Raw genomic sequence first — 13,712 nt, 5'->3', positions numbered from 1 at the left:
TATAAACCAGTGAAAAATGGTAACTGGTAAAAAATGACAGAATGTAGGCACAACAAGGTTAATTGTATTCCAGCACACCTGATGTGGTAGCGAATGGTGAACTTGTCATAGAACTCGGAAGCGGCCCCCGTGGACTCGACATCCGTGTAGAAGCGCATGAGGGCGGGTCCCAGCTGCTGCTGGGCGCAGGGCAGATCCAGCAGCCGCCCTGCAAGCTGGCCACATCCGCCTGCCGCCACCGTGGCGCAGAAGAGCACCTCGACCAGTTTGGCACTCAGGTAGGGCTTGCCCAACCGGTCAGCTGCACACAGCAGCTGTGCCAGAAGCTGCACCAGGGGTGACTCGGCCGCCTCCACTGCCTGTGGCTGATACCTGCAACAGGGCGTTTCATAGACTGCAACAGGCACTTCCTTCGTCTCTTTCATAAATTTAAAGCAACTTGTGCCAAGCACTCACTTTGCACCTAGTTCAGTAACCTACGACAACTGAGACTTGACTAACATCTATGACCCTATCACCCAAAGGGTTGTCCAACGCAAATCCTTGCGCCAGGAAAAACACAACTTTTTCCTATAGCTAGTATGTGTCATTCTTATGCAGTAACACTTGGGGTATTACACAAAAGCCTGATTGCTTCAAGCGACATTCGCACTTGGAAACACTGAGCCCAATGTTCTTGATAAACTGTCTAAGATGTGTGAAAATCTCAAAGAAGCGTCAGATAAGTATATTTTATATTTAAGGTCACTGATATATTGAAGTATCTTGCGATCTTCTTTGAGTTCGATAGATCCGGGATCTGCTGTATTCAGTGAAAAAGCCGAAGTGGTTGGTGCTTTAACCTTTTCAGTGTCACTGATGAACTGGCACGTTTCTGCCCCACCATATCACTGATCCACTTTCTCTGCTCAGATGTGCACAGCAAGCCGGTGAGCTCCGAGGTTTTTCTGCCACCATTTTTCATACTATTTTTGTACGTGCTTGTGAAGTGACCAGAGGTGTATTGCAACAGAAGTTGTGAAAAGGCTAGGGTTAGTGAATTATACAGCGTGTTATTCAGACATTTCTGGGTAATAGGACAGTGCCAACTAGGGCAAACCAAGATGACTGATTGCTCACCTTGCCACTAACTAGAAGCACCTCTGGAATTTGCCCGAGTCCCTTAAATAAGCTAATGGGAGTGACATTCCGACTCTTTTGACCTCACCTTTTCCAAGTCACCTCACCACAAGCATCTTCCCTCGCCAATTACCCTTGCCCAATTTTAAATCATGGCTATCGTGTTGCGGAGCAATGAGATTGACATCACAATTCGTGATCACCACGATTGCGGGGTTGTGCACAGTGATCAAGAGCAACTGTTGTGGCACCAGCGGTCAGCCACGAAAAAAAGAAAAAGAAAGAGAAAGTGCAGCCAGCAGCACACATTTCTGTGGAAACAGCACCAGCATAATCATGTGGTTTAGGTGCAGATAAGCCCGAGCCCTCCTTGCCTGCCCTCGCTTGCCAGCTCAGATGACAGGAAAAAAGAATGTCGCGAACTTTAGTTTTATTCATCTAGTGTAATATGGTGCAAGGTGCCTCGATGTCCTCCTCACCTGCTGCTCCATTCAGGATGGGGACATTTTTTGAAGGAGCTGTGGCCACAGAGACCAGTCACCATAGCTCACGTCCGCCATTGTGTAGCCCACTTCCCGCAGAACCGGCACATGTTAACCTTGTGCGGCCGCCTGGCCGTGGTTTTCGGCACAGATTGCCTGGATGTTGAGCGCCGTTGTGCATGAACCACTCCAGAAATGGTTGGAGAAAGTTTAAATTTTCAACAAAGCAGAAAAGAAGACAAGTGGATCGTGAAATTCAAGTAGTGCCCAAGTGGTTCACTCGTGTCATAAGTGCAAGCCTGCAGTCTTGTGGTCCAGCAGCAGCAAGCACACATATTTAACAGCACTGTGAGGGTACCGGGCCGACACCAGGTGGCGTAGAGTCACAGGCACGGGACGGTAGGCAACTGTGTGTGGCGGTGAGGGAGAACACGGAAGGCGTGTGTGCGTGGTCAGTATGCGGGGAGCGCACGACAACGAACTGTGAGAGCCAAGTAATTGGCGGAGCAAGTGTCATGCGGTGCAGCAGGACGGAATGCAGACTGTGTGTGTGTGCGTGCGCTGAAGATTTCCCAAAATAAAGAACGTACTTGACAAGTAGGGGCTCGTCCGACCGGACCTAACATGGAGGACCAAGAATCGTCTAGTGGCACCCAGCCAGTTGTGCAGCCTCTCCTGCCTTCTTCGATCGTTTAAGGACTGTTGGCTTTGACCTCCGGGACCACAATGGAAATGGAGAAACTCGTGGCTGATACGCAGCTCAAATTATGAGCACCACACCACTGAACGACATGGTTATACTGAACGGCATGGCTAGGCCCGACGAGACAACCGGCGCGGGGCCAGCGCTCAACATCAAAGGTGCACCCGTCCCACTGCCAAAATTCAGTGGCTACCAGGATCGACACTTGCCGCAAGTCTTTCTGGAGAAGTACTCAGAGTACTGCGATATTGTGGGGATTCCTTCTGACTGCCGTTTGCAATTGATTCCAGCAGCGTTGGGGGGGGTGGAGCTTCTTAGGTGCGCAGTCCAACTGGCAGTCCTTCGCGTCCGAATATGGCATATCGGTAGTGTTGTTGCAGGAAGTCGAAGTTGAACTCAGGCCTTTGTCATTCATAAGCAGGACCCTCAGTGCTGCAAAAAAGAATTATACTGTCCAAGAATGGGAATGTTTCACTGTGGTGTGGGCTGCCGATAAATTCCGGCAGTATGTAGAATTCACATCATTTGAGGTGCATTGTGACCATGCATAATTGTCTTGGATGTTTACAACTGAGCAAACATCGTGCAGAGTGCGACGTTGGGTGTTGAGATTACAAGGGTTCAAGTGTACCATAAGGCATCATAAAGGATGGGCCAACATCCCAGCGGATGCACTAAGCAGGTGCCCCATCCCTGCCGTCGAATCTGCTCATCCTTGTTTGGCGGAGGACTGGTTCCCAATCGAAATGCAAGAGCCACAACAAGCCATTCGTTTTGAACAGGCAGCCCCTGTTGACGTGACTGATGTGTCCCCACTCACCAGCACTGCAAAGTTCCATTTGGAACAACGCAAGGATTCACTGCTGCTGCAGCTGCTGCAATACTTAAAGTCTGGCATGCTACCTGGTGAAGCTAAAGAGTCGAAGAGGGTACAGGACCTAGCTGATGACAGCGAAATCTCGAACATTGGTATCCTTATGTACACGGTCGGTGAACGTAAGGTCACCTGGCTTCCCGAACACCTACGAGACATGGCACTGAATATGGAGCATGACCACACCCAAAGTGGGCATTTAGGCTTTTTTAAAACTTGGAAAGGTGTGAAGAGCCGGTACACATGGCTCGGTATCCACTCCGATATCTCCTGTTACATCCGCAGCTGCCAGCAGTGCCAGGCTTTCAAACCTCACCGGCAAAAACCAAAAGTACTGATGGACAGTTCATGGGCCACTCACCGAATGCAGCAGCTAAGCGTGGACCTTATTGGGCCACTGCCCTCGGCGCCACAAGTACATCCTGGTGGTGCTGGACAAGTTCACAAAGTTTGTGGAGCTTTTCCCATTACATGCGCCAACCTCCAAATTGATCATCAATAAAATGATCTATTTTTTTTTTTTGCCAGCATGGTATGCCTAGCTCCATCTCTAGCGACAATGGCAAACCATTCATAAGCAAACTGCGGAAAGACATTCTCCAGCACTGGGGAATAAAGGAGAGCCACACAGTCCCATAAAGAACAGCAGGACAGACTGTGGAATGCCATAACGCAACAGTTAAACAATGCCTGGTGGGCTACTGCACTTCCCACAGGGACTGGGACAAAAGGCTGCCAAAAGTGGTGTCTGAATGCGCACGTCTCAAAGTGTAGTTACTGGCTTTATGCCTGCCTTGTGTATGGGCGGGAACTACGGAACCCGTGGAGCCATCACAATCAGGCAGCTGGCACCGAGGTGCTCCCTTCCGCGCCTCATGCCCTAGCTGCTGAACTGGATGTGCACCTTACCACCAAACTTTGGAAAAAGCCAGCCAGGCAAAGTATGACAACAAAAAGCGCACTCCAGCTACCTTCCAGGTTGGAGACTTGGTTCTCCGGGACACGCACCCGCTAAGTAAGGCAGCCATTGGACTCACAGCCAAGTTTGCCCCTCGAGAAACAGAGCCATTTAGAGTGACTGCACACATTGAACGCAATACCTACAGGCTCAGAAACCCGGCTACAGGGAAACAGAAAGGCCTCGCTAATGCAGACCAGCTGAGCCCTTCTTATGCACCTTGAAAGCCCTCTTCACAGGATAAAAGGGGAGGGGGATCTGTGAGGGTTCCGGGCCGACACCAGGTGGCGCAGAGTCGCAGGCATGAGACGGTAGGCAACTGTGTAAAGTAGCAGGCATGGGACGGTAGGCAACGGTGTGTGGTGGTGAGGGAGAACATGGAAGGCATGTGTGCGCGGTCGGCATGCGGGGAGCGCACGACAATGAACTGAGTAAGTGAAGTAATCAGCGGAGCAAGCCGCGTGTGGTGCGGTGTGAAGGAACGCAGACTGCGTGTGTGCCGAGGATTTCCCGAAATAAAGAATGTACTTGACAGCGCTGAAGGAATATGTTTGTGATGGCAACCACCTTTACTATCCGAGCAATGCAGTTATGAGCCCCCTAAAGTCTTGTGAAGAGCATTGTAGGAGCATCAACAGTGCTTCATCAGCACACTTACCATGAAATCGCCAGTGCTGGTCGTAACTGCGTACCTGAGCAACTTGCTGCAGTTCCATCTGGAAATGTGTGAGCAGCAGAAGGAAGCTACGGAGAAGATGCTCATCTGAAGCTATGCAAAACAGGCTGCCCATAATCCCCCTTCATCAAGTTGTAACAAGGGTGGTTAATGAAAATGCAAAGACTTGAGGAGCAGTAAGCCTGCCTTGAGCTTTGAAACTGCCCTGATGTGCCCTGTACACAGCACATTCCCCCTTTCATCTCACTTTACAAATGTGCTATAATGTTGGCTCCTTTTGTCAACACAATTCTTGTCATGCTATGCTTTTTCTATTCTTTTCTTTCCTGTAATTATTTGCATTTTATGCTGCAGAGCCCCCTTCAGGGTAGGAGTCAGTATCCCAGTCCATTGAAATAGGCCTTCAAAAGCTTGCTTTGTGTGTTCGTTACACATGCTCTTTTAAACGACGGGTGTACAGTCGCCAACCGATAAATCGGACACCGATAATCCGGTCGTACTCGTTAATTCGGACACCTTCACGGCACCGCCAATGGCCCCATAGACTTAATGTGCAAAGACGACCGATAGTTCAGACAGCCGCCAGCTCTAAATTCTATCTTTCCGCGGCTGTAGCGTATGCCAACTCTACCGCCATTATCTCCTCTGGCAACCTCGAACACACATCAAGTATGGCCTCAGAGATCACACACTAGATGGTAATCTCTGAGGCCTTGCCTTAATCGACGCTCTACACCTCCCAGAGTTAACTGCAACTGCCAATCTTGGAGGCCTTGCCTGAATTGTGAGGTCGCATCAACATTCCGATCACACCTTTTTCCGGCACCCTTGCACACGGCCCGCTATCGCCATTCTGTTTGTTGAGCTTGCCTTGCGCACAGCATTCTGCCATGATGTGCTTGTTTGTTTAGTTTGGGTTCCAGGCAGCACTCTGCTGGCTTCAACAAGCCTTTCTCATGAAGTTATTTGTAGGCTGTGTCAAATGTAACCAACAGTGCCCTCGCAGTTCGACTCCAAACGAGTCTCGAGTCCCAGTCTAAACGAACCAGACTCTGTAACTAAAGAGGCTGAACTGCTGCCTACCGCAATGATCTCAAATGCGGACATCATTGGTGACCTGCTAGGCTGCAGTGTGCTGATTCCTGCCGCCGTTAGATCTGAAGACTTTGCAGACATCGACAGTGCATTTCTTTTTGTGTGTGCTGAACTGAATGATGACGAAATAATTGAGCAAGTTCTCCCACTGTGAAACAGTAACTCTGACTTGGATGATGATGTGCCGTGTACTCCAGAGCCTTCCACATGTGGATCCGACTAAAGCCTTTGCAGTCCTTGCATCTGTATACAGCGAAACTTAAAACTGGCAGAAATACAGGCCCGCTTGGTTCCACGAAAGTGGAGGTGCGTGCAGCAACACATCGACCACTTGTTCCGTGCACAGGGGCCTTAAAACGTAAAATAAGGTGATCGGCTTTAGATACATTCGTTTTTTCGAACATTCGATAGTTCACTTATCTACGTTCCCCGCGGAGTCAGAATTTTCGATCATCGACTGTATTCCATGCTAGTCTGAAAAGTAAGCATGTGCGAATATTGCATAGACTTTGAATCGAATATCGAATTGAGAAAAAAATACAAACATTAAATCAAATACTAAATATCAGAAAACTTGACAAAATCTTTTATGCTTACTAGTATCATGTAAAAAACAGTGTTGCACATGCTCAGGAGGCTAATCATATTACTTAATAAAAATCTTACTAGCTAACAGTAACTCTGGAAAAAGGAATGTAGATTTATAGTATGCTCTAGTCCTATTACGGGGGACACCAAATTTTGATAATCTAACAGAGTGCAGTCCACTTATAAAAATATCGAGAAATACGAAAAATATGATCGTTATAACTAATGATTGCTATATCTGGACTGCCGTAAAAAAAAGCCTACAAACATACCTCTAGCTCTGAAGTCGAATTCACCACTCGCACTAAATAACAGATGTTGTAGAAAGTAGGCTGTGAAAACCAAAATTTTATTTCTAGCATCAAACATCCTGTCAAGCATTGGGCACAATGAAATCTGACATCTGCACTTGCTTTCGTGGCAGTTTCAGCTTCACAACCGTGGTATGCATAGCTTCCAGCTGCTGCGCAAACACCGGTGGAAATCCTCTGGAATGCATAAAATCAATTAAGGAGTCAATCGAAAACAATGCACTTTGCGTGGCCATCGAGGTCGGGGTCAAGGAGCCACTGTCAATCTCGTTGTCACTGTCACTGCTGCCATAGCCACTGTCCCACGACATTGCGTCTGTCATGACAACACACCTTCGGCGATCACCTGGTCGGTGATCTCATCACAGAATGAGGCAGCACTGTCTGCAGTCAAGGACTCCTCCATCGACTCACCACGTGTCACCAGTAGCGACGTGCTCCCAGAGCTTGGTTAATTTGGCGGCATCCACCGTGTTGGTCTCACTATCAGTAGGGGAGGTAGGTTCGTCCTGGCGCACGAAGCCCGCCTTTCTGAAGCAGTTTTGTATGGTGGACTGCTTCACCTCATACAACGCACCATAAACAAAGTGCACGGCCATCAAAAGTCTGATTTTCAGGTCAGGGGGCCCGTCTGTATGGCCCGACGTGCCAGGAGCTGTGCGGTCAATTACTAAGATTAGGCATTCTAGCTTGCCGCCAATATAAAGCCTTAAATTTGGCTATCATGCCGGCGTCCAATGGCTGCTATCTGCCATCGTGTGGGGAGGCAGAAAGATCAATTGGACCGATGTTAGCTTCGGGTTAACGCTGTCTGCGCCACAATTGTCCAGTAGCAACACTACTCTTCTTCCTTGACTTTCAATTATGCTGTCCAACTCGAGCAGAAACTCCTCGAACAAGCCGCGGGTCATCCACCCCTTCTCATTGCTGCGAGGGGGATGTGCCGATTCTTGAAGCATGCTGGCTTCTTGGATCACCCGATAATGAAAGGCCTGAGGTGATGGCTGCCGACCATGCTAACTCACAGCAACACAGTCACCCTAAGTTTAGAGTGCTTCCCACCGGGGCATGTATCTCCTTTAAAAGTGTGCGTCTTCGATGGCAACATTTGAAAAAGAAGAGCAGTTTTGTCACAGTTGTAAATATATTTGTCTGCATAATGCTCCAGCACACCAGGCAGCTTTGTCAGTAGCCACTGCTGCTTTGCCTGCATATCCAAGGACACCGCTTCCCCTACCACATCTTTATAAACGATGCCATGCCGCTTTTTAAAACGCTGAATCCAGCCTCCTCCAGGCAAAAAATTTGGCTGTCCCAGAGGAAAAGTGAAGTTTCTCGCTTTGGCAGCAAGAATTGGCCCATTGATTGGCACATTATGCATGGGTTGTGATAGACCACTGGGAAAGAGACTCTTCCACATTGCCATACAAAGGGTCTCTAACCTTTTTCCACTGAACGGCATGGCCACTAATACTTCCCGCCTTCCCAATCGCGGTGCTCCCGGTTTTCAGAATTGTAGACATTGTCAACTGAGCGGGCTCATATTTCTTAATGAGGGCGCTCACCTTGAAGCAGCGTCAAAAATCCAGTAAAATTTGCATCTTCGTGTCAAGCGACATAGCTTTACGCTTTGTCGGCGCCATCTTCAAACTGTGCTGTCCGCTGCTTCGGTGGTTTCAGCTGGGAAGCTACTACTGCACTCGCTGCGAGAGGAACTGAGTTAGGGGATGGGCACCACCGTGCCGCTTTGCTTTTGACCTTTTTTTTTCTCATTTTCTTTCTCTCTCTTTCGGTGCGACTGTGGGCAATGCGCAAGAACATGAAGCAGCTGCCGCCATCTTATGCCCCGCTGCGCCAACTTACGATGCTCTCCGGTGTGTGGGCGCTACGGGCGGGGTGGAACGCGCTGTGTCGTAATGGCGGCAGATACAAACTTGTGCAGGTGAACATTGCCCCATTTTGGCATCATTTGTTTCAGGGAAATCAAGCAACGCAAATGTCAGGATTATTCTGCCTGGCAAACACTGTCCTAACGGCAGAATTTTAATTGTTACATCGGATATGCGGTGAATAACACATCCTTATATATGGTTTTTCCCCCCATAGACCTAATGCATAATGACACTGTGACCTTGACCCATCGTTGTAACCGATATATTGTTATATGTGGTATCGCTATGAGTGGACTGCACTGTATTTGCCTTTAGTGTCCCTTGAATAGTGGGCCATATAGTGCTTATTCGCAATCTTCTATTGGTGAAGAAGTCCTGCTTTCCAATTTTCTTCCAGAAAACGGGAAGCTTTTTCCATCTTTATGGCAGGTAGTTTCTGTGGGTCTTTGCCAGTTCATTAAGGCCAATCTATGGCAGACAAAAGTGGGGAAGGTGCATCACGTCACTTGGCATTGCTCCACGCAGTCATCCATGCAGTGCTTGTCGATCGTGGTTGGTGTTGATGGTAAAGAGTACCTGAATTGGGAGGTTCAAAGCAAGTTGACGCAATGTCCCCCCCCCCTTTTTTTTTTCGTCTCAGCATGCTAGTCACATAATATTGTTATGGGGATCTTGGGAGTATAGAAGATTATATTTACAATATATATACAAAATGAGTCTGAGTGGTTAAGATGGCTGACCACCAACAACCTGCAGCAGCCAGCGCCTCGCAATCTTTTTCCTCTCTTAGTTCATCGTTCCGTAACAGGACCCCCGGGTGGTGAAGCGCCGTCTCTGCGAATGGTAGGCGAAGAACTACGAGCGAAGTATGGCTTCAGCTGCGAAACGTGCACGACGTCAACAGGCGGCGGACTTGAGGATGTATCAAACTGTAACGGCACGATCTCATAATTGACGCCGTTAGCTTGACTTAGGACTTCATAAGGCCCTGTGTAGCGAGAGAGAAGCTTCTGGGAGAGGCCGACCTGATGACATGGCGACCAAAGCAGCACCCAAGCACCTGGGGCGAACTGAACATCACGATGGCACCGGTCGTAATGCTTTTTCTGCAGATGCTGTGAGGCTAATAAGCGAGATCGGGCGATTTGACGGGCCATGTGAGCGCAATCGATGACTTTGCGAGCGTACTCAGTGGCAACGCGGGGCGCAGAAGGTAAGATGGTGTCAAAGGGCAAGGTGGGGTCGCGACCATACGAAAGATAAAAGGGTGAATATCCTGCTGTGTAATGTCGGGACGAGTTATACGCGAAAGTCCCGTAGGCCAGCGTGGCGTCCCAGTCGCAGTAATCGTTGGAAACGTACGTTGACAGCATCTCTGTGAGTGTTCGGTTGAGACGTCCCGTAAGACTGTTCCTTTGTGGGTGTTAGGCGGTGGACACGCTTGTGCTCAGTGGCACAAGAGCGAAGGAGGTCATCCACAACTCGAGACAAGATCGAGCAGCCGTGGTGTGTAAGTAACTGTTGAGGTGCACTGTGCTGGAGAATCACATTGTGAAGGAGAAAATCGGCGACGTCTGCTGAGCAACTAGTCGGCAACGACTTTGTTATCGCGTAGCATGTCGCGTAATCAGTAGCGACGGCGATCCACTTATTCCCTCTATTCGTTGTCGGAAAAGGGCCAAGCAGGTCAAGGCCTACCCGAAAGAACGGTTCAGAGGGAACTTCAATTGGATGGAGTCGTCCGACAGGTGGCAGGGGAGGTTTCTTTCGGCGCTGACGCAATTTGCAAGTTGCGACATAACGAAGCACGAAGCGGTAGAGACCCAGCCAGAAGAACCGGTGTCGTACGTGGTCGTATGTAGGCAAAACTTCAAGGTGTCCCGCCGTCGGGGCATCGTGAAATTGTTCGAAAACGATGGATCGCAGATGACGAGGAAGGACAAGGAGCAACTTGGGGCCGTCAGGATTGATATTGCGGCGGCAGAGGATGCCGTCGAGCAGCACGAACATGCGGCACGTGCTGTCGGTGCTGCCAGATTGCACTCTGGCGATGATGGACTGTAAGGCTGCGTCGTGTTGTTGTTTAGTGCGCATGTCGGTCATGTCAGTAAAAGCCATCACACAGGTCACCGGATCATACGGAGCAGGATCAGGGGGATCTACTGGGTGACGAGAGAGGCAGTCAGCGTCCTTGTGGAGGCATGCAGTCGTGCAATTGACAATATATGAAAATTCCTGGAGCCGCAAGGCCCAGCGACCGAGCCGTCCTGTCGGGTCCCAGAGGGACGACAGCCGGCAGAGGGCGTGGTGGTCTGTAACGACTGAAAACGTGCGGCCGTACAAATATGGCTGGAACTTTGCAACAGCCCAAACTAAAGCCAAGCACTCCCATTCGTTGATGGAGTAATTTCTCTCGGCAGGTGACAGCAGGCGGCTGGCGTAAGCTATCACGCACTCGGTACCATTCTGCTGTTGGGCGAGAACAGCGCCGATGCCGTGGTCGTTTGCGTCAGTGTGGACTTCGGTCGGTGCAGATGGATCAAAGTGGGCAAGTATGGGAGGGGTGGTCAGAAACTCGATGAGAGCGGCGGATGCATGAGCCTGCTCCGGGACCCATGAGAATGGCGTGTTCTTCTTTAGAAGATCTGTCAAAGGCCAAGCAATGTCGGCGAAGTTTTTGATGAAACGGCGAAAGTAAGAGCACAGATCGATGAAGCAGCGCAAGTCAGGAGCAGAACGTGGCACAGGGAAACTGCGTACGGCGCAAACTTTTTCAGGATCTGGTTGGACATCGGATGCGTCAACGAGGTGTCCCAACACTGTAATCTGACGGTGCCTGAATTGACACTTAGTGGAGTTCAGTTGAAGGCCGGCTTTTTGGAAGACAGAAAGAACTACAGCGAGTCGGGTAAGTTGGCTGCCAAACGTGGGAGAAAAACAATAATGTTGTCAAGGTAACAAAGACAGGTGGTCCATTTGTAGCCTCGCAGAAGAGAGCCCATCATATGTTCAAATGTCGCAGGAGCATCACATAGGCCAAAGGGCATGACTTTGAACTGATAAAGCCATCCGGCATGATGAAGGCCGTCTTCTTGCGGTCCATTTCATCAACTGAAATCGGCCACTAGCCTGATCGAATATCGATGGACGAGAAGTATTTAGCTCCGCGCAAGCAGTCCAAGGCGTCATCGATGCATGGTAGTGGGTAGACGTCTTTGTGCGTGATCTTGTTTAAGTGGCCATAATGGACGCAAAAATACCAGGTACCATCTTTGTTTTTCACAAGGACGACAGGTGAAACCCAAGGGCTGGCTGATGGCTCGATGACCCCTTTGCGGAGCATTTTGTCCACTTCTGATTGGATGACTCGATGTTCAGCATGTGATACACGATAGGGACGCCGACGAATAGGTTTCGTGTCTCCAGTGTTTATACGGTGGTGAACGACAGATATGTGGCCTAAAGGCCTGTCGCAGAAATCAAAGATGTCACTGTACGATTCAAGCAGGTGACGTATGTTCGTGGCCTGTGCATAGGTGAGGTCAGGTGCAATCATGTTTGCAAAGTCATCAGTTAAGAACCAGAGCTGTGAGCTGCAAATGGCGCTAATAAGCCACTCTTGGCATTCGGATTCTCAATGTCAAATTCGGAACCACTAGAAACACTGGCCAACAACATGCCGGCCGGAATCACTTGAGGGCACAAGCTGAAATTCAGAAGTGGTAGAACGATGTCGTTGTTAGTAACCGTGACCAGCGCATGTGGAACAGCAACATTCCGGTTCAAAAGCACTCGACGATGGGGCGAAGCACATATTCCCCGTCAGGAACTTGTGGCTGGGCGGTCAAAGTGACTTAAGTAACTGCCTCAGGTGACAGAGGAACATCGTGAAGCGAGCACAACTGCAGTGGGGCAGTGCTCGGAGAGTTCCAACTGAAGAGTGCCGATCGCGCAGTCGATGAGAGCAGAATGAGTGGATTAAAAATCCAATCGAAGGATAACGTCGTGAGGGCAGTTGTCGATCACAACAAAGAGAATAGAAGTAGGGCGGCTGGCTATAATTAAATGCGCAGTACATATTCCAAGAACAATCAGCACACCGCCATCAGCCATATGAAGCACTCGGGCAGCTGCTGGGGTGAGGACCTTCTTTAAGGGGGGACGCGGCTTTCGCATCGCAAAAAATTGCCAAAATATCGATTTTTTGAACATCACATTTTCAGTTTCTATAACCCTTTTTCTATCCGATACCCAAATATCATCACTGTAAACCACTTAGAAGTGCTCTAAAAAATTCATTTTATCAACCAAGGTGGCGAAAAATCTCGCAGGAATCAAGAAAGAACAGCGTTTTTCAAGCCACAATATCTCCGGAACGGCGCGACCGAGCGCCACCATCTTGATCTCGTTGGAAAGCGCATTTCTCCGTCTTCGAATATGCTGCTTCAGCGATCTCCTCGACACAGAAACAAGCGCACAAAATGCAAATGATTGAAGGTCGTGCCGGAGTCTGCGATTGCTCGCGCCCGCTACGTGACTTCAGTGCGATTCGCCATTGGTCCGGCGCTTGCGTCGTCTGCTCGGCTCTTTGCACCTTGCGAGTCTGGACGTCTCCACTTGCCGTAATATCGACGTGTCAAAACGGGTGCTACGCGGATATCGCAGTAGCGTGGCCGATCCCTACGCTTGTGGACACTTCAGACTCGCAGCCAAACATTCCGAGCATCGGCGACGCGGACTTCGCGACCAAGATTCATGCGCGGAATCCTCGGACATGCGTCTAAGCCTTTCAGCACTCGGCGTTTCGGAATTCGTGACGCACATCGTGCACGCAATCCTCGGGCACGCGGCTAAACATTTCACACATAGGGAGTCTCCGAATTGGCAATCATGCACGTCGCGCGCGGACTTCTCAGACCCTCACCTAAGCATTTTGTGCATCGGCGCCTCCGACTGCGTGAATAAGCGCATCGTCTCGACTCCTCGAGCCCACGGCTAGGAATTTCGCGCGTCA

General features: G+C 49.6%; 1 protein-coding gene and 1 pseudogene across 4 annotated transcripts in view; both read right to left on the bottom strand.

Moving 5' to 3' along the window:
- Positions 1 to 13,712, bottom strand: part of Ube4B (Ubiquitination factor E4B) — a 438,127-nt gene that overhangs the window by 111,390 nt on the left and 313,025 nt on the right. For all 4 annotated transcript variants that reach the window (XM_055072695.2, XM_055072686.2, XM_055072679.2 and 1 more), the window contains one exon: positions 79 to 372. In XM_055072695.2, the coding sequence (XP_054928670.2) occupies positions 79 to 372 (294 nt within the window). The remainder of the gene's footprint in view (positions 1 to 78; positions 373 to 13,712) is intronic.
- On the bottom strand, positions 6,862 to 9,304 carry LOC126536613 (tigger transposable element-derived protein 4-like; annotated as a pseudogene).

This window comes from Dermacentor andersoni, chromosome 3 (genome assembly GCF_023375885.2).
Source record: "Dermacentor andersoni chromosome 3, qqDerAnde1_hic_scaffold, whole genome shotgun sequence".
Lineage (NCBI taxonomy): Eukaryota > Metazoa > Arthropoda > Arachnida > Ixodida > Ixodidae > Dermacentor > Dermacentor andersoni.
Note: the sequence above shows the minus strand (reverse complement) of the source record. Positions and strands in the feature narration are given on the sequence as shown.